General features: G+C 39.0%; 2 protein-coding genes and 1 long non-coding RNA gene across 4 annotated transcripts in view; 1 reads left to right on the top strand and 2 right to left on the bottom strand.

Annotated features, from left to right (window-relative positions):
• The window catches only part of LOC118767689, a 15837-nt gene extending 15316 nt beyond the window's left edge, over positions 1-521 (bottom strand). Inside the window, exon 1 of the long non-coding RNA XR_005003606.1 lies at positions 506-521. This is a non-coding gene — a long non-coding RNA (uncharacterized LOC118767689). The remainder of the gene's footprint in view (positions 1-505) is intronic.
• Positions 1-15117, top strand: part of LOC115223719 (MKRN2 opposite strand protein-like) — a 16249-nt gene extending 1132 nt beyond the window's left edge. Inside the window, exons 2-4 of the mRNA XM_029794400.2 lie at positions 6943-6992; positions 10450-10615; positions 14753-15117. Coding sequence (XP_029650260.2) covers positions 6943-6992; positions 10450-10615; positions 14753-14954 — 418 coding nt within the window. The 3' untranslated portion in view covers positions 14955-15117. The remainder of the gene's footprint in view (positions 1-6942; positions 6993-10449; positions 10616-14752) is intronic.
• LOC115223443 (stress-induced-phosphoprotein 1) lies at positions 12245-24809 on the bottom strand. Of its 2 annotated transcripts, XR_005003604.1 has the most exons (2): positions 23702-24809; positions 12245-12268 (listed from the first exon to the last, which is right to left on the bottom strand). XR_005003604.1 is itself a non-coding variant. In XM_029793998.2 (1 exon), exon 1 carries the CDS (start codon positions 24741-24743, stop codon positions 23769-23771), a length of 975 nt encoding a protein of 324 aa, XP_029649858.1. In that variant the 5' UTR covers positions 24744-24809; the 3' UTR covers positions 22366-23768. The 2 variants fall into 2 exon arrangements, 1 of the variants encoding a protein (XP_029649858.1); XM_029793998.2 differs by lacking the exon at positions 12245-12268 and having other exon boundaries at positions 22366-24809.

Here is a 24809-nt window from a genome sequence, read left to right as displayed (position 1 = left end):
TCATAGCCATGTGTTGAGAGGAATTCTTTGGGATTTGGATAACTCACCTCTGGAAATGTGGGTGTTTCGTTCAACATCCTTAAACAACCCTTTGAGCAGGATGGGTTACTCGACCTGAAGAAAATTCTAACTGGGCCCCAACGTGGAAGGTCATGCGCTGTTTATCTTGATATGAGATCACCATGTCGCGCACATATGGTTGTGATGCATGTGCCTGGTGTACCCTTATCAGACGGGTAGTCATGATGGGTATACTGGGCTTCTTATTTCTTTCACCGCAGTGTCACTTTGATGGCATGCACTGCTCCCTCACTCAATAATACAAGATACGGCGATCTTTCGTCTCTAGTAGACCTTTCCGTCGATTTCCGTAAAAAACTTTTTTTTTTACATATGGGCTTGCGGGAACTTTTGAAGTAATGAGAGCGAAAGAGACTAAGAGAAAGCGATTGTATGACGAGGGAAGTTCTTTTGAAGTTACCGTGCATGTGAAGCATTGATGTACATGTGTGTGTGTGTGTGTTTGATGGGGTGTGGGAGACACAAAATGTATGTTGTGTAAGTGAAGTGCTTCTGTTAGTGTGTGTGAAGAGACAGAGAGAGTAATGTGTGAAAGAGAGAGATAACTGAAATTTTTTATTCGGTGTATGTGTATGTGTGTGTGTGTATGTATCTATGTATGTGTGTGTGTATGTATGCATGTATGTGTGTGTGTATCTATGTATGTGTGTGTGTATGTTTGTATGTATGGCCGATTCAGTGTTTACATTATTTCGAGTTAAAACGAAAGATTTCCTATGTAACGGTCTGCTATGCAGAAAATAATGAGGTTGACTCAATGGAATAATGACACTGATCGAAGATATAGACAAAATGTTTTTTATTTAATCGTTATACATGCCTTGTCGACTGATACTGTGCAGCCTTAATGTCTGTTGATGTGACGATGGTGAAATGGTAAGAAAAAGACGGCAGAGTTATAAAATGAGGAGGAGATATCCTTCTCGGCCATACATACACACATACATACACACACACATACATACACACACACATACATAGATACATACACACACACACATACACATACACCGAGTAAAAAAATTCAGTTATCTCTCTCTTTCACACATTACTCTCTCTGTCTCTTCACACACACTAACAGAAGCACTTCACTTACACAACATACATTTTGTGTCTCCCACACCCCATCAAACACACACACACACACATGTACATCAATGCTTCACATGCACGGTAACTTCAAAAGAACTTCCCTCGTCATACAATCGCTTTCTCTTAGTCTCTTTCGCTCTCATTACTTCAAAAGTTCCCGCAAGCCCATATGTAAAAAAAAAAGTTTTTTACGGAAATCGACGGAAACGAAAGATTGCCATTTTGTCGACCTCGGAGGAATTTTAACTCAGAATGTAAAGGCGGATGAAATGCCGCTAAGCATTTTGTCTGGCATGCAGCGAATCCCCTGCTATATAACAATAACAATGAGGAAATTTCTACAGGATTTGGTCCTAGTAAAGAAGCCCGACTTAAACAAAAGGAGAAACCACCGCATTCTCTTCAGTATTCTCACAAAAAGGAAACTTGCAATATATGCATGCGTGTGCGCAGCCTGGTCGTGAATACTGCTCTTACGACCGCTATATCATGGGTTCGATTCCCGGACCAGGCGGCACGTTGTATTTCATTATCAATAATGAAATACTTATCATTGAATGGATTAATGGTTTGTTTTAAACACAGGTGCACATGTGGCTGTGTGGTTAAGAAGTTTGCTTTGCAACTACACAGTTTCCGGTTCAGTCCTGATGCTTGGTCCCTTGGGTAAGTTTCTACTACTATAGCCCTCAACTGACCAATGCTTTGTGAGTGAATTTGGTAGACAGAGACTGCGGAAGACCGCCATATATATTGAAATGTTCTGATTGAGGAAGGTCTTATGTAACGGATGCATTTCCTACATGTTACACGGACTTGAAACATGCATGTCAAATGATTTCAAAATATTGCTAATTCTGTTTGACTTCCTTATTGCAGTGTGCGTGTGTGTGTGTGCATGACAGTGTTTGTCCCCCACCAGTGCTTGACAGCTGGTGTCAGTTTGTTTACATCCCTGTAACTTAGTAGTTTAGCAAAAGAGAAAGATAGAATTAGTAGCAGACTTCAAAAAAATAAGAGCTGGGGTCAATTTGTTTGACTAAATACTTCAAGGCAGTGCTACCCCAACATGACTAAAACAAGACAAACGATGGGAATGCAACAGAATTGGACTCTGGCGACAATTCCATGGAGCAAGTTGAATGGATTACTTTGTTGTGAGTAACATCTGTAGTGACGACCGTGCGTAAAGGAGATGGTGACAGAAATGTCTCCTTTCAAAACGCCACACGGTTGCCCTTACAAACGAAGAGGCCAGATACAAATGGCATAAGAGAATAAGAGTTCCACAATGAATGAGGAAAAAAAAACACAACCGTTCTACTGTTTGTGAGAAAGAAGGTTTATTTACAGGATGTGTACAATAAGAGTGTGTCTGTGTGTGCCATGAGTGGCAGAGTGTTTGTCTGAGTGCGTGCGACAAGTGTATCTGTGTGTCCATTGTAAGTCCCAACAATGGTGCGTGTGACAAGTGTTTGTGTCTATGTGTTCGAGTGTGCTATAAGAGTGAAATAAGAATACAGAGCATAGAAAGTCTATAATCAGGACGCTAGATGTATGTTCAGACACAAATGGAGGTAAATACCAGTTTGGTGTATGACACGGCATAGCAGTGGTTCTGTTAACCTTGGGGAATATCACAACAGCGTAAAAGTTAAACCTGAGCGAGTTGCTGTGTATGTATAGGCGTTGGTGGAGACAACGTGACGTTGAAGGGCGTCGGTGGTGAAGACGGCGGCAAAGTGAAGTCAACGATGGTGGAGAACAGTCCTGAGTTGCTGCATGATGGTGTCGTTGCAGGAAATGGCTGTCTTTAAAGCAAAAGGTGAACTCCAGTGTAAACCCAAAAAGACTGTGTCATGGGACCTTATCCTAAGGCCGTGATTGGTTGGCTTACACACTGATGCAAATTAAAACTGCACCAAAACCAATCAATCAGGGCAGCAGACACGACCGGTCCCAAGCAGACCGTAGGATGGCTGCTATCTAACACGACATCATTTCTATGATCTCTCAGAAACAGTGAGGATATCACCGAGCTACGCTACGCATCCAAGGTTATGTAGTGACCTGTCTTCGTTTCATTGAGTGTTGTCAATGATTGATGGTTGTAATTTCAAGTTGACAGTGTATAGGAAAAATAAATATAGCACCGGTTGTCATGGAATCCCCTCCAAAATTCAAGACATCTTTTCATTATCCCTCATACATATGCCATGTCATTATTCCAATATGTCCTTTTGTTTGGTGTCTTTGTTTATGATTCCAAACAAAGAAATTGGTTAACCTTAATGTCTTGTAAATCCTGAAGGAAGAACTTCCTGAGTTTTTTTTTGGAAAAAAAAATACTTTAAATTAATGAAGAGGGACATACTCCAAGGGTATGTTTTATCTTTTACTTCTTTCAATCACTGGACTGTGGCCATGCTGGAGCAAACAAATTAACTGCAAGGCTTTTCCTTTTGGTTTGTTGCTTATTCTATCAGGTCTTTTGCTGAACTATTAAGTTACAAGAACATAAACAAACCAACACTGGTTGCCAAGCGGCAGGGAGGAGGTAAACACACACACACACACATAAAGTCAACTGGCTTCCACACATCACAAGGTATTGGTCAACCTGGGGTTAGAGTAAAAGACATTTGCCCCAAATTGCCATGCAGTGGGATTGAAACCAAAAACTACAGCATGCTATATTTAGTTAATGATTTACAAATGAAGTGTATCGTTGTTGTTTAATGAGAGTTGGTCAAAGACTTTCTAATCATTCATTTCCTAACTATCCAATGTGTCCATTTTAAGACAGTAGTGGGTGATTTGAGGGAGATTTGTCTGCTCTTTTTAGCAGGTCAAGTAGCCATGGACAGGCTTCCTCATTGGCTTGTAAGACTTCTTGTTAAAGGAAAGTGGGGCAGGGTTTGGTTGATCGAATGAACCTCTCTATATTACTGGTACTTAATTCAGTGATCTTCCCAGACAACTCTCCCTGCCTTCAGATTGGGAATCTGCTGCTGCTGTTGTTTAGCCCCAGTTCAGACCTGTTCACAAAGACATTCTAACCAGTGTACCTAAAACCATGATCACAATCTAATGAGTCCATCTTTTTTATGATAGTAAAGGAGATTTGGCTGCTACTTCTAGCAGATTGTGAAACAATAGCAAGGCAAATTTGTTGGCTCCACAATCTATTATAATCTACTTTCCTGTCCCAGCTGACCTCGTATTTCGGTAACTTCAACCAATCAATGACGTGTATTTAGCTGAATAAAATTGCTGCTGTTGTTTGTCAACAACAACTTCTGGCAGTGTATATATTGTTTGTCACTGTTATTTATGGCAGTGTTCGTGCGTTTGTGCTGGTTTTAGCTTTAAGGTTTTAGGGTTAGAGCTACGGAAAAAAAATGAAAAATGAAGCACAAACAATTATGGTGGTACCATGAAGTAAACATGCTTCTTCAGATACACTTGTTTATCCATACAAACAACTGAGATAAAATATGTCATAAATAACAGTGACAAACAATATATACACCACCAGAAGTTGTTGTTGACAAACAACAGCAGTAATTTTATTCAGCTAAATACACGTCATTGATTGGTTGAAATTACCAAAATAGTATTACTTTAACAAAAAAGAACTTCCAAAATACAGAATTTTCTCAACAACGCCGAGAGTAAAAGATGTTTTATGTGACACATTCTACCAGTATACGAAGTTTGAAAGTGTTTAGTTACAAAAAATTATTTTTTAAATCTGTCGGTCAAAAGGTAAAGATCCAACACAACTATATATACCTGGACCCCTGGAACAATATATACCTGGACCCCTGGAAAAAACTGTGCATATGACACCACTACACATACCACACACCCCATCCTCACAGAAGCACCACACTTAATAACACACTTTCCCCACAAACATTTCTAGATCACCCCTACCAACCTTACAGCAAACCCAATCAAGGCACGTAACTCCTAACCTAACTCCTCAGTCCTTTTTCATTCCACTTTCTTTTTGCACAGCAGCCACAAACCAGATGCGTTAATTCACCTCTGACAATAGAGAGCAGTTCCATATCAGCTAACTCTGATGAGCGTAAGGTTATATAATCAGATTGTTACCTAACACTCCATTGTATTCCTTGCACAAACACAATTGGTAAGATGGATATATTATACTGTGCACTTCAGATATAAGAGTGTAACTTTTACCTGATTTATGGACTCTTATACAACTCACGCATATGTGTGTGTATATATATATATATATATATATATATATATATATATAATCATCATCATCATTTAATGCCTGTTGTCATTGCTAGCATGGGTTGGACGGTTTGGACCAGGGCTGGCAAGCTGGAAGGCTGCACCAGACTCCAGTCTGATTTGGCAAAGTTTCTACAGCAGATGCCTTTCTTAATGCCAACCACTCTGATAGTGGAATCGGTGCTTTTAGGTGCCACCAGTATGGCTGCCATTTGCATGACACTTTCATCCACATTACCATCCTTGCTTTTTCATTTTATATATTTTCCTGTTGTCCTCGTAACTTGTTCTTTCGATCGTTTAATCTACGGGTCTCATCTTTCGTTGTCCTCATTTCATTCCATCCTTCATCTTCACTCATTTATATCCCAGCAGCATTTTGGTGTTAAAGCCACTAAACTGAACATTATTAACAAGCAGTCGTAACTGTGAGGATTTTTGGTTGATAACTGATGATGGATGAACGTCTCCTGTTCTCAATATGTTCCTTCAGTGTTTCCTGTGCAACGTTTTGTCTGTCTGTCTATCTCTCTCTCTCTCTCACTCTCTCTCTCTCTCTCTCTCTCTATATATATATATATATACAGAGCAAATAATTCATGGACAGTTGATTTCTGTAGTTATCATCAGTGTATTTTGGCAATTTAAATAAGAGTTTTGACTGTTATTTCCAGCAAGTAGACATACTTAGTATGTCCGTTGATTAATTTTAATTCTTCAGCTATCTATCTATATCTATCTATCTATCTATCTATCTATCTATCTATATATATATATATATATATAAAACATTATTGGTGAATTGAAGATAATGTTTTAATTTCAATTATCCGCACCAACGCACGGTTGCAACGCCAGATGGTTGTACCTCCAACCGTGCTGTTTACTGCTGTGATTTTTGCTACTAAGGTATCGGTTAAACTTTTGATTAATCTACTACAAGATTATTCATCTTTCTATTTCACATAATATATATATATATATATATATATATATATATATATATGTATGTATATATATATATATATATATATGTATGTATATATATATATATATTCTTTAACTTTTGTTTCAGTCTTTTATTTGACTGGGGCCATGCTGGAGCACCACCTTTAGTTGAACAAATCAACCCCAGGACTTATTCTTTGTAATCCTAGGTCTCTTTTGTTTAACCGCTAAGTTATGGGGATGTAAGCACAGCAACATTGGTTGTCAAGCAATGGTGGGGGGACAAACACAAACATATACACACACACACATACATATATATATATATATATATGTCAGGCTTCTTTCAGTTTCCCTCTACCAGATCCACTCACAAGGATTTGGTCAACCCGAGAGTATAGTAGAAGACACTTGCCCAAGGTGCCACGCAGTGGGACTGAACCCAGAACTATGTGGTTGGTAAGTAAGCTACATACCACACATCCACTCCTGCACCTATATATACACATATATTGTTATTGATTTTTCTTTCTTTTGTCATTCCTGCAGGGATTACCAGAATGCTGCCAACCTCCATACAGGTGTGACTGACTCAAAAGGTAACACAACAATTCCATTAAACTTTTTTCTTGGACGCATCGAGTGTTTCAATTGTTTCTATTTTAATAATTTCAGGTTTGCTCTAAGTTCGAATCCTACTGAGACCACCTTTGTCTTTCTTTCACTCCACATTGTTAAAAATAACATACCAGCCAATTACTGGGGCTCATTTACTTGACCATGTTCTCCCATTTTGTCTGTGTCCGGAGTTTGTTATCTTACAAATGTCATTTATATAATAAACTAGCTGAGTAGCCAGTTGTTACCAGACAATTTTCACATTTCAATTATTTTTTATTCCATGTCAGACCGTGTCTTTCCCGACAGACAGGTTTGTTTACAGGACAGATATCTGCATTATTCGAGACAATTTATGATGTCTTAATAAGCAAAGTCTTTTTCCACTTGGTGCATAGATGTAAAGATTTTTCTTACTTGCAACTCTTGAACATCCAATTGTAAAGCTGATGTGGGTGAAGTGGGGCTCTTCAAGGGGTAAGCCAGCAACTGCAGACGTTTGCTGATGTGATTTGTTGACGGTCATGGCAAAACTAAGACTCACTGGAAACTGATGTCATTTGAAGTGAAACAGGACATCACTTCCTGAGTCTGTGTGGCAGAGGCCCTTGTGTGCTTATCATCTGATCAATACATCGTCTGCTTGGGTCTGTCTTGAGAATATGCAACGGAGGCTCGTGTTCGCATGCCATCAAGTCTATTCCTTCTTTGTTTCGGCGTCTCTTGAGCTCACCACTTACACTTTGTGCAAGTCTTTCAACTCTGTCACCCCTAATGAAATTCCTTACACACATACATGTGCAAACATACACATACATACAAGCATACACACTCAGTGTGAGCAATATACATATACAGAGAAAGAGTGAGAGAGAGTGTGATAAATATATATAGAGAGAGGTGGAAGATTACAGTGAGAAAAGCTTAAAAGACAGAGTGTGTGTGTGTGTGTGTGAGAGAGAGAGAGAGAGAGAGAGAGAGAAGTAGATTTGGTGATCTGAATGTTGAATTATTTCTCATAGCAAATTATATTTTTTGATTACTAATTACCAAAACCTTCTTGGGACACAAATTTCCAAAAGATTTTTGTTTTTGAAGGAAGCACCATTTCAGAGCCTTACAATCCCATTTATATAATAGATATTTAAGCAACCAGAAGAAAACCCAACAAATGCAGGCATAGCAACAACATTGTTTAGGGTTCAAAAATCACTTCAACTATAGCCCCAGGCCAACTAATGCATTATGAGTGAATTTGGTAGATGGAAATTGTGGGAAGCCCATCTCAGGTGCATACTTATCAAGGATTTTCAAGCAATACTTATCAAAGATTCTCTACAAAAAGAAATTTGTTTAAAATGCTTTTCATTCCTCAGAGGTCCGTAAAATAAAACTTTCATACTAAGAATCTTAGATGTGAATAGAATTCTAATAGAAATCGAAGACAGTCATTACTCTTTCTCATGCCTCTGTCTCCTTCTCTCCCATTTTCATTGCCCCACCTCTTCCATTACCTTCCTCCTATTGCTCTCTTTTGCCCCACCATGCTGCTTATGCTATTTTTCTATTCAATGTCCTTACCAACAACCAACATGTAACTATCACTGTGTCTCTACTCCTCCTACCTCTACTCTCCATGCTCTTATTCTGTTACTCCCATTATACTCCCTCGTCCATCACCCCCTTACACACACACTCTCTCTCTCTCTCTCCATCTCTCCCTCCTTAGCTATGTTGCCTCAAATTAGCAGAGACACCTTGAAGTAGTGAGGACTCTTTAGTCTTGCCACTATAACCTCTATAGTGCTAGTATCACACTTGGTGGTGGTTGCACTGAAGATGAAGATGATGATGGTGGTGATTGAGATTAAAATATGCTAGCTTTGACTCTTGTGACATTCATCAATGTTGACTCTGGAGCATTCAAACCGTTGCTGACAAATCCAGTGGAACAACTGAGATGCCTCAACAGAAGATAGAACTTCCAACACATGTTTCTGCTGGATAAGTGTCCGAATGTCCAGCAAAAACACTTGTCGGATAGGAATTTTATGAAAATAATACTGTAATATATCAATTTTGGAGATGTAGAATTTTACATTCTTCTATGTGATGCCCTGATTCCATACTCTGTATATACTGAATGAAACCCAATGAAACGAACTCAGGGTTTACCACTTATCAAGTGAATTTAGGTTTAATTGTTTATCTTAAGTGGTTCTGAATGTTCCTTATCATTCAATGTTGTTAGCTAGTTCTAGGTTGTATCAGAGCACTCATGAGGTACCTGCCTGGATTTCAAATCCCTATTCCTTTACGTTATATATATATACACACACAGATACACATATATTTATATGCATATATATATATATAAACATATTTATACATATATATATATATGTATGTATACACACATAGATACACAAATATGTATAAACATGCATGTATTGATAGAACAGTGCGATCCAAAATGATTTGAGTAGAGGCAGTTTGTTGGCTTCAAGCGTGGCTTGTATAAATAACCCAAGGGCAGATAATACACAGTCAACAAAGTAGACTTTTTTAATCGGCCTCTGTCACATTTCGTTCCATATCCAATTGGATGGAGATTCTGATAAGATGGCTGCCTGTATACAACTCTAAGGTTTAACAACAAGGAATGCTAACTTTGCAATTACAAATCATTGGAAACTTGCAGTGAGTTTTCCTTGGAAACATAGGCACTGTATGCTTACCTATTCCATCTGCCACACCCAATATACAATAATGATAAAAAAAACAATATCCGAATCTAAATTGATATTCTGGAAGAGATTAGCCTTTTCTCTATTCTGGAAGAGATTAGTCTTTTCTCTATCATAACATTTATGTATTATTGGTTCTGTTGTCTTATGTGGCCTAGTGGTAGGGTGTTGCACTTACAACCATAAGATTATGGGTTCAATACCCAGACCAGGCAGCACATGTTGTTCCAGTCCTCTCACCTGTAAATATGTTCCAGCAACAGAAGGGAAGTTAACCCTGTGATGGACTGGCATCTTGTCCAAGGAGGGAGTGTTGTGATCGCAATCACTTATGCAGCACAGAAGCCAGTTGAAGTTCTGGCCTTGTGAGTCCTAGGGTTTGCAACAAACCTACGAGCGAAGGCATGCCAACCATGACCATTTCTGTCTTTTTGTGGGTTTAGACTGATTAAAAGCAGTCACCTCTTTGCCTCAAATATGATGTCTCCTTGAGACAGTAGGTGTGTTTGGAAGGAAATTTGGCTGCTATTTCTAGCGATTTTTAGAGGTTTCCTTGTTGGCTGATGATGGTCTAGTAGTTCACAGTATCAACATTGAACCACTTTTCCTCCTCCTCACATAATAATGAATGAATGAATGACTCCCAATTCTTCAATGTTAAAATACCTGTTTTCTTGTTTGTTTTTGACAGGTGTTGTATATGAATACGATGAAAATGGCATCACAATCGGGTCGTTGTCCTGGACACACTGTATTGCTGTTTCTTTCAGTGATCTGTTGACCAACAGAGTCTTAGAAACAGAATGGGATGGTCAGCTTGATCGATATTCACAAGACCTCACCTGGGTACCACAAAGGTAATAACTTCCATTTTACTGTTTCTTCACTCGCCTCAGCCACACCACAAACCATCATCATCATTTAATGTCTGTTTTCCTTGCTGGCATGGGTTGGCCATTTTGACAGGAGCTCAGAAGCCAGAGAATGCACCAGGCTCCAAATGTCTGTTTTGGCATGATTTCTGCCGCTGGAGGCCCTTCATAACCCTAACCACTTTGCAAAGTGTTCCGAGTGCTCTTCACGTGGCACCAGCAGGATTGCTAAAGAGCTTGCACAACAAAGTCCCCTCAGCTGAGAGAGAGAAAGAGAGTGGAAGTGAGGGAAGTGGATGTGAGCCAGGTGAGAGGATAGAGTATAAAGAAGGACAGGGATAGTTAACTTCCTTTACAGGGGACACTTGTCTGCCCAGTAGAACAAGGAAGAAGGGTTTATAGGATTTAAGATGTAGCAATATGCCATCCGTGTGTCTTTCAAAGATAATAATAGAGACGGGGAGGAGGGACGATTACTGCGGTCGTTAGGGTTTACACCCACTTTTAAAGTGCAAGCAATATTAATGTTTGCCCAGGTGTGTCTCAACCATCATCTGGGGAACGTCAGTATTGATTGAATAAATTGACCATAAAACTTGACTGGCACTCCAGAAACGATGAAAGCAATTTCTGAGTTGAATTGTTGGTCTAACCCTGATGCTTTGGTGATGCTTTGCTGAGTTTGCTTTCTTTATTGATTTGTGAACATACAACTCTATTGTATAATGGATAGCATGCATACAAACACATCATTTCTTCCACACTGAAATTGTTACTACATGAAGAAGCCTGTGAAACAGCTGTAATCCTAAGGATATCAAATGGTTAGATAAATACATTCACATCTCATACCTCCTAATTTTCATGGTTTATATATATATATATATATATACACACATATATACAGTGAGTGATGGGTAAATTGTCGCCATTTTATATTTTTAATTTCGTACATGTGCATTGTTTTTGATTTTGTCGACTACACAGTATTGTAGGGTCAGTTGGGCACCGTCTGTGAGGAAAACAGCACCATGATGCAATTGAGAAATGACAAGCTGTACTGCTTGGCATTCATACCAGAAGCTCCAATAAAAACATTTCAGAGTGTCTGAATGTCAATCTGAGGACAGTGCAACCTGAGGCTGCTATTTCTAGGAGACCCTATGTCCAGCAACAGAACTCTGCATCTTACCAAGCAGGCAGGAGAACCCAGTCATGGCTGTCAGGCAATTTCTGTGACCACATCACCCACTTAATCCCCAGACTGCAACCCCCTTGATTATTTTGTGTGGGGCACAGTTTAGCGAGGGACCAACAAAACTCCTAGCAACGCCAAAGATGAACTGAAGCCAAAGATTATGGCAGCATTCAGGAGATTCCAAAGTCATTTGGAAGCCTTGGTTGAAACCAATGACGATTTTATTAAATAAATTTACTCTTTAATATTTCAAGATATTTTTATGTAATTTTGGTAACTAAATCTGCTAAAATGAGATGTCAGTGTTATTTTCATTCTTGCATAATTTAGACAACAGTCTATTCACCACACCCTATATATATATATGGAGATAGAAAGATAGAGATACACACACATATATATACACATGTGTGTGTGTGTGTGTGTGTGTGTGTGTGTGTGTGCGCGTGTATGTGTGTATGTAAATGTCAAACAATGGATGGAGTGCTCAACACTGCATTGGTGGATATATAATTTTGTTATTTGTGAATTAACACTTAATTCACAAATAAAGATTATATAAAGCAACAAGGATATCCAGAGGTAATGCAGTATGATCGTTTCAAGCAACTCCATTTGATTGAACAATGCACTCATTACATCAATTTAAAATGCAGAGCAATCCTCAGCTGCTTAAAGACATAGAATTTAATTAAATTAAAAGTGATGGACACATTAGTATAATTTTACCTAAAACCTCCAAGAAGGTAAGGAAATAGACAAAGAACATACTGTCTTCACTTCAGCTTAGAAGCTACTAAGGTATCAGGAAGTGAAGATCGCATGTTCTTGGTCTATCTCCTTACCTTCTTGGAGGTTTTAGGTAAAATTATGCTAATGTGTTCATCTGTTTTAATTTAATTCTATGTCCTTATGCAGCTGAGGATTACTCTGACCCATGCAGGCAGAGAAAATAGAGTCTTCCACTCTATTTACTAAATCAACAGAAATCACAAGTCTCTGAACTCCTAAATCATGAGTCAGTTGTGGCTCCTTAAATTCCATGCCCTTATTAGATGAAGCAATGACATCAATAAGTAAATTGAATCTTGGTGGGGCACCTGGGAAAAATGGAATTTGTGCTGAGGTCTTGCGATTTGGTATGATTACATCATACAGTCCCTTCATAAAATTATTTGCGTAATCTGGAGGGATGGTGTAATGCTTAAGGACTGGAAGGATGCAGTTATTCTTCCTCTCTTTAAAGGAAAGGGAACCAGAGTAGGGTGTGGCAGCTACAGAGGTATTGCTCTACTATCAGGCAGATAAGAAGAATATTTGCCAGAACCTTGCCAGCAGCTGATAGTAGAGCAATACCTCTGTAGTTGTTACACCCTTCTCTGGTTCCCTTTCCTTTAAAGAGAGGAAGAATAATTGCATCCTTCCAGTCCTTAAGCATTGCACCATCCCTCCAGATTACGCAAATAATTTTATGAAGGGACTGTATGATGTAATCATACCAAATCGCAAGACCTCAGCACAAATTCCATCCTTTCCAGGTGCCCCACCAAGATTCAATTTACTTATTGATGTCATTGCTTCATCTAATGAGGGCATGGAATTTAAGGAGCCACAACTGACTCATGATTTAGGAGTTCAGAGACTTGTGATTTCTGTTGATTTAGTAAATAGAGTGGAAGACTCCTTGAAAAGCAAAGGAGCTGGTGTGGGGCTCTTAGGCCCATAAACTTGCTTCATAAGATGATATATATATATATATATATACACATACATGTATGCCTATGTATGTTTGTATGTATGCTGGTAGTGTAACATGATGTATGTCTATCTATGTGTTTGTAGCTCAAGTGTATGTGTGTGTTATCATCATCATCAGCATCATCACATGTCCATCTTACATGCTGGCAAATATGTGTGTGTGTGTGTGATTTAATGTAGACAATTTAAAAAAGAGCTACTGATAGTTCCATGCTTTAGAGACACAATAATTTGAGCAGATTTATATAACATGCCATGTATATCTAAGCAATCTTCCAGGTTGGATGCATATCATTAGATGTATTTAAGAACCAGGATGCTGATCAATGAGAAAATACGAGGTAAAAGGAGATGAAGAAAGCGTGTGAAGAATGTTAATGCAAAAAGTGGAATGAGAAGAAAGAAAAGAAAATTCAGGAAACCAGCATCTTCATCCTGAAAGATTGCTTTGAGATTCATGGGATGTTATTTAAATCTGCCAAATTATTGTTTCTAAAATCATGAAACTATTGGTACCTTTTTCATAAATTGTGTCTAAAGGTGGTGCTCCAGCATGGCCACAGTCGAATGACTGAAACAAGTAAAAGAGAGTAAAAGAGTAATTAAATGATATTTGTCTCCCACGAGATGGAGTCCTTTTCTGTAGAGTGTACTTAGAATGGAACTATAGAATTATATACATTTACATCTACAAAATGGAATGGAAACAGTGTAGATGTGTAAATCTAAAGGTGTTGTGTTGTGTTACTGGGTGAATGAAAGAATATAGACAAGTGGAAATAGTTGGTGTCTGGATAGGAATATTATTGTAGACTTTGTGAATTGTTGTGTAAAATAAGCATCCAAAGGCTCACTTGGCTTCATTATACAAAAGCAGGGTTGAGGTTTAACGCCTTTCCTAATCATTTAACCATTTTCTTACATTTTTCTGTTGAAATCCACTGACTTTCTTTCAACTGATTCTGAAAATAATGAAAAATTTAATCAAGTAACTTCGTCATTATTAAGTTGGTGTTTGGAACTTAAAATTTTGAAGGAAGGTTTTTAGGTCACTTTAAAACAGAAAGTTTGTTTCATAAAATCAGGAGTGGTGGTCTTAAGTGGATGGCTATCAAATGGATTAATCATAAATACATATTTTTTATTGTTGTTGTTTTGTTTTACAGATATCATGAAGAAAACCATAACTGCTTCAGTTTCGTGATGAGTTTCCTGAAATTAAATGGTGTTTTGGCAGCCGATGTTTCCAAACAACATTTCCTCACACAGTTCCTAATTAAACACTTGACTAAAGGTAGCAAATACATCTCCTTGTACCGACAAATTATAACTGAAGGATTCTTATGCCAACCAGCACAAACCATCTGAACCAAAGTCACAGACGTCTACTATTGTCTTGGCATCGGTTGTTCTCTTCCCCCCACACACACACAGAGCAGGGTCCTAGTTGCTTGTATAAATGTGTGTCATCATCATTTAACGTCCGTTTTTCCATGCTGGCATGTGTTGGATGGTTCACCAGGAACTGGCAAGTCAGAAGGCTGCACCAATCCCTTGTGTCTACTTTGGTATGGTTTCCATGGCTCTGTGACCTTCCTAATGCTAACCACTTTACAGAGTGGAGCTGGGTGCTTTTTATGTGGCACCAGCACCAGTGAGGTCACCAAGTAACTTGCAAAATGGAACCCCTTAACTTAGACGAGGGAGTAGTATTGGGGGTGCGGGGGGGGGGCTGAGAAAGGAGTTTTGTATTAGAGGGGAAACATGGCTGCCTTGGGTGGGGAGAGAGAAATGTAGATGTGATGGGGATGGAGTAACCCCCCCCCCACAACCACCAAGTTACATGGAGCTGTATGAAGTGGAGCAGAGATTGGAGAGGGTGAGTGGGTGGATAAGTTTATGAGATTACAAAAGGAGAGTGGGAGGGAAGGGATCCAGTGGGAGAACATAAATATACTGGGATGCAACAACTAAGCCCCGCTGTTTGGATGTTGGTTCTGGCGGTGGCAAACATGCACGCCTATATTTATGTAGGCAGAGTGACTAGGGTTAGGGTCCTACCAGCCTAGTCTGTGACGCTTCTTAAAAGGGAACACTGAGAATGTGTCTTGATATTGTGCCATTGTTTCCACTCTGCCCTGTGTCCCAAGGGAGCACCCACATTCACATGACATGGAAGTGCAATTACAGATTTCACCCTTGCCCAGGGATGCACTGAGGACCCCAAACCTGAAGCTCTTAGCAAAGCAATGAGGGAACAAACAGACTGTAAAGTGACCCCTTCATCTCCCAATAAGGATATTATTTATTTCTACAGCAACAAGTAAAAATGTGCATTTAAGGCCATTTTCTTGCTAAAGCAAGGGTTAACCCTGCTGACCCTAATCTCCTCCTTTCGCCCTTTCCTCTATATCCCCACTCACTCTTCTTTCCTCCCCTACCATCTTTAGCCATGTCTTTCTTAGTTTTCTTCTTCCTCTATTTCTTTCCGTTACTCCTTCCATCTTTCCTCAGCACATTATTCAACCGTTCCATCTCATTTCTCTTCGCAGTATTCTTCATTGCCTCTGTATCCATAATTCTCAGCAGCAGTTCGACAGCAAATGAAATATTTCTTATCTACCAATTAATCCATGTAATAATAACTTTAATACTTTATTTTAAATTTCATTCAAAATAAATAAATTTTTTAATAAATCAATGTCTTTAGTGATTGTTGCTTTTTTATAAACAAATGCAAGTTTCTAATAATAACACTTCCATTAGATTGGCAGAATTGTTAAGGGCATCAGACAAAATATTCTGTGTTTAATTTTGGGACTTGATGTTTGGAGTTCAAATCCCATCAAGCTCACCTTTACACCCCATATATCTTCTCTGCCCAGATTTTACTACCCTGCAACATTACACTTTGTACATAAACATCATACCGTCTGCCTTTCACTCATAGATGAAACTAAGATACCAATTGAAATATGGTTAACTCAAATGACAATGCTATAATATCTCAGGTTTCTCTAAATAAGGGACTGGCTGCGTGCACTTAATGGCAGATGAGAATCTCTAAACTCCAATAATCACAGTATTCGTTTGAGAAACAGCAACTGAAGATATTAACTTTTTAAAACATTGTGTCCAATGCAAGTTCAAGCTGTAGTTGACAGAAGTCTTGGAAGAATTTGAACTGGGCATTCGAACAACAAATGTAATTTCAAGGATTATGGGCAGACATCAGGGAACACGATGTGGCAAGATTTAACAACTTCCAGGCAAAGGAAATCTATTTGCAATGAAAGTTCTTGTCAATATTGTTTACTCGTTCACTTAACATCCATTTTACTGAGCCAGTATGAGTTAGATGCAGACTCGAGACAGTTTTATGGTTAGAAATTCTTCCTTTTGCCATCTCTTAGCAATTTTTTTTTTCAAGAAGCAATTTCTTTTTTATTCCATCAATCTTTGAAATGGTTGTAATATTGGTTTCAAATTTTAGCACAAGGCCAGCAATTTCAGGGGGCAAGCAGTAAGTCAATTACATCAACCCAAATGCTCACCTGGTACTTTATCAAACCCAAAAGGGTGAAGAGCTAAGTCGATCTCCCCAGAATTTTGTCTCTCAGCATTTTGCCTGGCCAATAATTAATAACTCTGCCAACTCGCAGCCTCTCATTAATTGTAATATCGACAACGAATGTAGACATCTTCTCACTGTTCTGTTTAGCTGATCACATCCTGTGCATATAGATTATGTAGCTCTTTTATCTTTTACTTGTTTCAGTCATTAGATTATGGCCATGCTGGGGCACCACCTTGGACTTTTAGTCAAATGAATCGACCCCAATACTTAATTTTGTGCCTGGAGTCAAAGTAATCAATTTAACCCCTTTTTCAAACTGTTGGCCTTGTGCCAAAATTTGAAACATATATATGTATGTGTGTGTGTGTGTGGAGCGCGTGGCTTAGTGGTTAGAGTGTCGGCATCATGATCATAAGATTGTGGTTTCGATTCCTGGACCGGGCGACGCATTGTTTTCTTGAGCAAAACACTTCATTTCACGTTGCTCCAGTCCACTCAGCTGGCAAAAATGAGTAACGCTGCGATGGACTGGCATCCTGTCTAGCTGGGGAACACATATGCCACAGAAACCGGGCCCATGAGCCTGGCTAGGCTTTAAAAGGGCGCATTTATTATTTTATATATATATATATATATATATATATATAACAGGAAAGTTTACGAAAATAAACAAAAGACGAAGGCAGGTGGAGTATATAAATATATATATATACACACACACACACATATATACATAGCTATATACATAATACATGTATGTATTTATATATACATATATCATTATCATTTGACATTTGTTTTCTATGCTGGCATGTGTGTGTGTAGAGATGCTGATCTTTGATGGTGGAGGGAACCTGTGCAAGAGGTAAACCTAGGAAGACATGGGATGAGGTGACGAAGCATGATGTCAGGCCTCGTGGAGGCAAAGGACAAGTGACCGAGGCCTTTGGTGATATGCTGTGCTTGAGAAGACCCATCAAACCAAGTGAAATCGCAGTCATAGTGGATGCCCATGGCACGTAAAAAGCACCGTTCAAACGTTGGACGATATGCTGTGCTTGGGAAGACCCATCAGGCCAAGGGAAATCAGTCATGGCCAATGCTGGTGTCATATAGCTGACACCCTTCAAACCTTGGGCCTCACAGAGGCAGTGACAAGTGATTTGACACCTTTGGTTCACACTTGTGCTTGAGAGCGGCGAGTTGGCAGAATCGTTAGCATGCCGGGCGAAATGCTTAGCAGTATTTCGTCTGCTGTTACGTTCTGAGTTCAAACTCCACCGAGGTCGACTTCGCCTTTCATCCTTGATTAAATAAGTATCAGTTACACACTGCAGTCGGTGTATCAACTTAAACCATTTGTTTGTCCCCTCTATGTTTAGCCCCCTGTGGGCAATAAAGAAATAAATATACTGTGTTTGAGAAGAGCTGTCAAGCCAAGCGAGATTGTAATTATGGCTGATGCCAGTGTTTCATAACTGGCACCCATGCAGGTGGTGGTACATAAAAGCACCCCTTATACTCTTGGAGTGGTTGGAAGGGCATCCAGCTGTAGAAACCAGAACAAATCAGAGCTCCCCAGCTCTCAGTCAAAGCATCCAACCCATGCCAGCATGGAAAACTGATGAGGATGATATACATGTATGAAATGTTTAGGTTATGAGAGTCCAAGATGTTTAGCAACTTTTTTTCTAATTATTTGATTTGGAATAAATGGAGAAGAGGCAAAATTGGATTCAAACTACAGTGGTTGACCAACTGTTGACTGCTGGGGGTACTGAAGTCCCCCAGATACAGTGAGCTGCCTTAAGTGAATATGAACTCTTCACTGATGAGTAAATTAGTGTGGCCTGATAGCTGTAGCTCAGTCAGTCTGTGTCTAGTCATGCGTTCAAAACGAAGGATTCTGCCATGCATGCGATTTGCAAAGGGGTTAGGACTGTTGTGTCATATGGGATGACAACATGTTTGATAAGTGTGAACCCTACTCAGGCTGTCTTACATGAATGTCCAAATAACTCCTGTTGTTATGACCTCTGCATAAAAGGGAGCAAGAAGTCAGTGGCTTACACATATACTACATTTGCTGTTTGTTGTGATGGTGAAGGAGTTAGGAGCAAGTTTGAACCCATTACACTTTTACATACTGATCCAAGCCAATAACAATCTGCATAATCAACATATTAGAAATAGCAGCCAAATCACATCCCCCTGCAAAAGTTGCAAATCTCTTTCACAATACTTAAAATGTAGCGTAAAGTCTTGTTTGCTTGCATTAAAGCATTCCCAGAGAAAGAGCCTTAATGCTTTCTGATTACAGCATGAAAGGGAAAGTAAGAAATCCAGGTGCAAACAATGGAGCAGGTGTTCCTTATTCATATTGATAAACCTGAATCTTAGACTGGAATCTAAGACAATGCTGCTGAGATGTGTGGCATTGTTCATCCTCAATGTCACATGAATTACACAACTAGACCTTATTGAGGATAAACAGGTGAACTTTCACCTTGAAATATCATGAGCATACTTCTTTGAACCGTGCAGTCTTAGACGCAACTTCAATCTTTAGCAGCCTATCATGCATTCAACTAAACTCGGTTGCGTTGAGAAAGCTGCCTTTTAACAAAAGGACATCATACATCACTTGCAATGGTTCCGTGTTCTTGCTTTTGCAGGACAACAGCAACCACAGAAGGCTTCAAATGCAAGAACACAACAGTTGGGAAGACTTGATCGTTAAAGAGTTCCTTTTATGCTAACAAAATTTCTTACTTTCCCTTTCATGCTCTTTCTCTGGGAATGCTTTAATGCAAGCAAACAAGACTTTACGCTACATCTTATTGTCCTTCTCTAGATCGTTGTAAATGAAGCAGACATTCAGGTATTTACTGTGTCGAAAAAAGACAATCAATGTATGTTGTGAAATGAATAACTCTTCGTTTCGCAACATCTTTGAAATATTCCAGGCAATTCTTTTGCTGTTGTCAGAGTATTTAATAAACTGCCATTAATTTGGTAACAAATATCCGCTGATTAGGACAAATTGAGCCAATTTCAAATGTTACATGAACGACCCCAAGTTAGAAATATGAAGGCACCAGAGTTGATAATGGGTTCTGTTACCACATTTCTGTTTCAATTAATCTTGGAAATTTTGTCGTTATGAAGCTGGTGTTTGGCACACATGAAATTTTCATGGATTGTTTTAATTCAGATCACTTAAAAACCAAAAGCATCCTCAGGCAGGTTGGTATTAAACGGTTGAATTCTTGGAATTTATAGAATAAGGAATGATTCACCTATTGTTGCACACACTTATGTTGCTCAGTCTGAAATATTCTTCATGTTGGTGGAGGCAGAAATGTTATTTAAATTTCAAAACAAGCTGAGTTTGTTTTTTGGCTTTTTTTTTTTTCATTCAGAAGATAAGATTTTCTCTTGGCATCAGAAGGCAAGATTGAGACAAATTGCATAATTTTTTTTTTATATAGTCATACATTCCATTTTGCAAAATAAATATTCATGTTAAGCAATAGATTAGGTGTATCTTGCTAGCTGATCAGGTGGGAGTAACTGCAACATTTTTTACAATTGTGTCTTTTCAAGGAATCACTCAAAACACTTACTTTTGTTTCTGGTTGGATAACTGAAAACTTTGTATTACACTGATGAAAGGACAGCCACTCCATTCCAGCACACACCAAGATGTGGGAGTAGAAATAGTTATTCTAATCCTATTTGGAAAGACAATACGGTCCTTCTTCCTATTCCCACCACCATTATTACAGATCTGTAAGGAGGATCGTATTTAGCTGTAGTTTTAATTAAATACTATCATTAATCAGCATTTAACTGTGGTAATTGTGTATTAATTACTCTTCAACAGAATATTAAACACACAAAGATTAAGTGATTTTTGACATTTAAGTGTTTGTGTTATACACCATCGACTTTGCATATGTGAAAGGAAAACAACTTTTGATAAGGTGTGAACAGCATCCTTATAGTAGTGGAAACCACCCCGACCCCCGACTTTGTTTCCTCATAACTTTGAAAAATAAAAATTTCAATGAAATTTTCTACAAATACGCTTCAGATGGTGAAGATTCCAATTACATCGGAATTTGTGAAAAAGCTTCCGAGGGTGGGGATGAAGGATTTTGGAAAATTCACACAAGTTGTTTACTCGTAACTTTCCGAAATATGGGTATTTTAAATGAAAATTTGAACAAATACTTTCCAGAGTGTGTAGATTAAGATAATATCGGAATTTAATATGAGGAAAATATTGGTGTGTTTGCACACATACATGCAGATACAATTTTTTTTCAAAATTTCAAGTCTCATTTTGTGATGCATATCAGGGTGTGTATGCAAGTCCAATTTTCTTTAAATATAATCGGAATGTTTGTAGAAAATTTCATTTTAAAATATCCATGTGGGGGGGGGGATACAAGGTAAGCCAAGGAATTAAACTAAGGGTTGTATTATGTACAGCTTCCGGCTCTGAGAGTGAAGGGAGGAAAAAATGTTAGATGGGAAAGTTTTTGGCAGATGCTGTGATGTTCTATGGCTTCGATCTGGGAAAGTGGCAGAAATATTTGTAAACTGGTTTTATAAGGAATTGAAACCGGTTTGTGACAATGATTTAAAACGGAACAATGGCTTGTAACCAAATAACTTAAATGATTGATTGAAAGCCCAAAGATCAATATTGATAGGGTGAAATGGGACAGTGAGGTTGATATCTTTCTAAATCAGTTCAAAGTTGTTTTGTCTGACAAAGCTAGATTTACTTAAAAAGAGAAGTTGTCTCCATGATACAAAAATGGGTTTTCTTTACATAGAAAAGCCATAACAGCTGGCGATGTTGAGACATTCATGCCTTTCGTCGTAGGTTTTGCAAGAAACCCACGATTTCTTTTCCCACGCCCACCCCACATTTTTTCTCGAGGGTTCGGCAACATGTTTCTGAGGGTAACCCAGGAGGATAAGGATAGAGTCGGAAATTAATATAGTGAAACCAGTTTTTTTTTTTTTAATAAAAGCCTCGAATCCTGAAAACTTTACACAGAGAACAAGAATTAGGACGTAGCAGCACTAATGCCTTTCCCAATAAATGACAAACTTTACAAATACTGAATTATAAGACATTATACAAAAACAAAAGAGAAGAAGAAAAAAATAACAGAAATCTGCGAATCATTTCTAAACTTGTGTATTTGTTGATTCTCATACTGAATACATCCAAAAGAGGAAAAGATGAGGAAGAAGAAGAAGGAGACACTCGCACGCTGGCTGGCTTTAGAGAATCACTCGTAATTATGATCGTTTCTAATTGTTGTTGTTGTTGTTCTGGTCTTGTAATAATGTCCAATAGCAAATGGTGGTGTGGATTCTCATACAAAATATTCATTGTAGTAGTAGTAATAATAATAATAATGCGGAGGGTTGGACACTTTAGGTGGTATACATCATCGTTAGCATGACTAATAGAAAACCCTAGACACACAGTAGTAAGTATTATTGCTCTGTGTACATCATGTGTGGACTGAGAAAGGTTTCGGATTCCATGGAGATCCTCATACTTAATAACCGAGTGTTTGTATATATATACATATATATATATATATTACCATACATAGACGCGGACGAGCGTATGTGTATATTTGCAACCCATAAGCACAGCAGTATCAGTTAAGATAAACTTAAGGGACCATCAGGAATAAAAATGAGGGTCTTTAGGGGACAAGTGAAAAGCTGGGAGTGTTTGGTGAAGCCTGTCCCTCAATCACTTAAATAATTCTGGAAAGATGTAATGTCTTTGTTTTTTCATTTTATCTCCATCCAGACGAAGAGGATGTGGTTTCATTTTAGGACGAGGTTTGTCGGAGGCTGGCATCAAAACAGAACCGTTTGCAACGGGATCCGAACTGATGACCACCAGGGAACAACCAAGGCCCCACAAACTTATTCACTTATCAATTATAATAATTAGTCATTTCAACACAAACCTGTCGCCTCGTGGTCTACAACAAGACAGGCGAAGTGAGGATGGGTTCCTCAGGCTCTTCTTGAGAGCTTTTCTCTAAATAATTATAATAATGGCAAATCTTAATGAAGATGGCAGCTTGGAGAGAACATTAAAAGCGTGGATCTTTGTTACCAGTTTTGGGTGGTGGCTGTTTTTGTTGGTTGTGTTTGATTTATAAATGTGAGGGGGAAAAAAAAGAAAGGACAAATAGATGAATGTAGTAGGGGGTGGATGTGTATGTATGTAGGCAAGTGGGTACTACTGGAGAACAATGGTCCCGGTGCGCGCACTCGCATAGTCGCGCATCCGACATAGCTAGTCATGACTAGTCGATCCTTACTTTGTTAGCTAGCCGTTGTAGGATCGACTAGTCACAACTAGCTAGCGCGGATGCGCCAGTACGCGAGTGCGCGCACCGGGACCACTGTTCTCAAGTAGTACCAGGCAAGTGTGTATGTGAAACTGCATTCAGACAGGGTACTTATAAAAGTGTGTTGAGTGTGGATGTATAAACAAACAAAACATGGGGGGTGGGGGGAAACAAGAAAATATACAAAAAAGAGAAAAGAAATCAGCGAATGTCGATAATGCCGCATTCCATGAGTTTGTCAATCTTGTCCCTTATTTCGGGGTTGGACAGATGTTCACTTATTGCCTTGGGGTTCTCCTGCATCTGTTGAAGTATGGCCCTCATCGCAGGGTCACACAGGATGTTCTGCACTTCGGGGTTGTTCATCACTCGCTTCTTGACGCTGTCGATGTCGTTTCCTTGACTCATCACCGACTTCTGGTAACCTTCCTTCGCTTCTTGGCATTGCGGGTCGAGTTCCAGAGCTTTCGAGTAGGCGTCGGCTGCCTTGGTCGATTCCTTTTGCGCCAAAAATGTGGCACCTTTCCGCAGGTAACCCTTGACGAAAGTCGGATCCCTTTTTATGCACTCGTCGGCATCTTTCAAGGCCAACGAATACTCCATCAACTTCATGTAACAAGCCGACCGGTTGCTGTAGATTTTGGCGTCGTCCGGGTTGCGGAGAATTGCTTCGTTATAATGTTTGATAGCATCCGGAAAGTTCCCATCCTGGTACATTTTGTTGCCCTTGCTTTTCTCCTCCAAAGAGATTTCTGGGTTAATATAGGCGAGCCGTTCTCTCTCTTTGATCATCGACTCCACGTTCTGGGCCTTCTTTACAACTTCGGGCACTCGGTGTTCAGACAGGGACTTATTGTAATAGGTGAGCGCCTTCTCCAGGTTGTCTTTTTTCAGATAAGCGTTGCCAATGCGGCAAAACGCTTTGGCAATCACATTGAACGGGGAATGCTTTTCACGACCCACCTCAATGGCTTTTTCACATTCTTTGATACAATCGTCCAGCTTGTTCTGTTCGAAGTAAACGGCTGCACGGTTGGTCATGATGGAAATATTGGTTGGATCTAATTTCAGAGCGGCTTCATAATGTTCCAGCGCTTTTTCGAATTCTTTTTTCTTGTAAAAGGCATTTCCTTTATCTTTTTCAATGACTGCTTCCTTCTGCTTGTCGGACGTCATCTTCCTGACACTGAGAGAATGTTCTAGGTTGGCCGCGAGACAGCTTTTATACGCCAACAGTTACCT

This window comes from Octopus sinensis, linkage group LG23 (assembly GCF_006345805.1).
Source record: "Octopus sinensis linkage group LG23, ASM634580v1, whole genome shotgun sequence".
Lineage (NCBI taxonomy): Eukaryota > Metazoa > Mollusca > Cephalopoda > Octopoda > Octopodidae > Octopus > Octopus sinensis.
The sequence above is the reverse complement of the archived record's forward strand: the minus strand, read 5'-3'. Positions and strand labels throughout refer to the sequence as shown.

Coding starts and splice junctions, on each gene's coding strand:
- LOC115223443 (XM_029793998.2), bottom strand. CDS start 24,743: ATGACGTCCGACAAGCAGAAGGAAGCAGTCATTGAAAAAGATAAAGGA.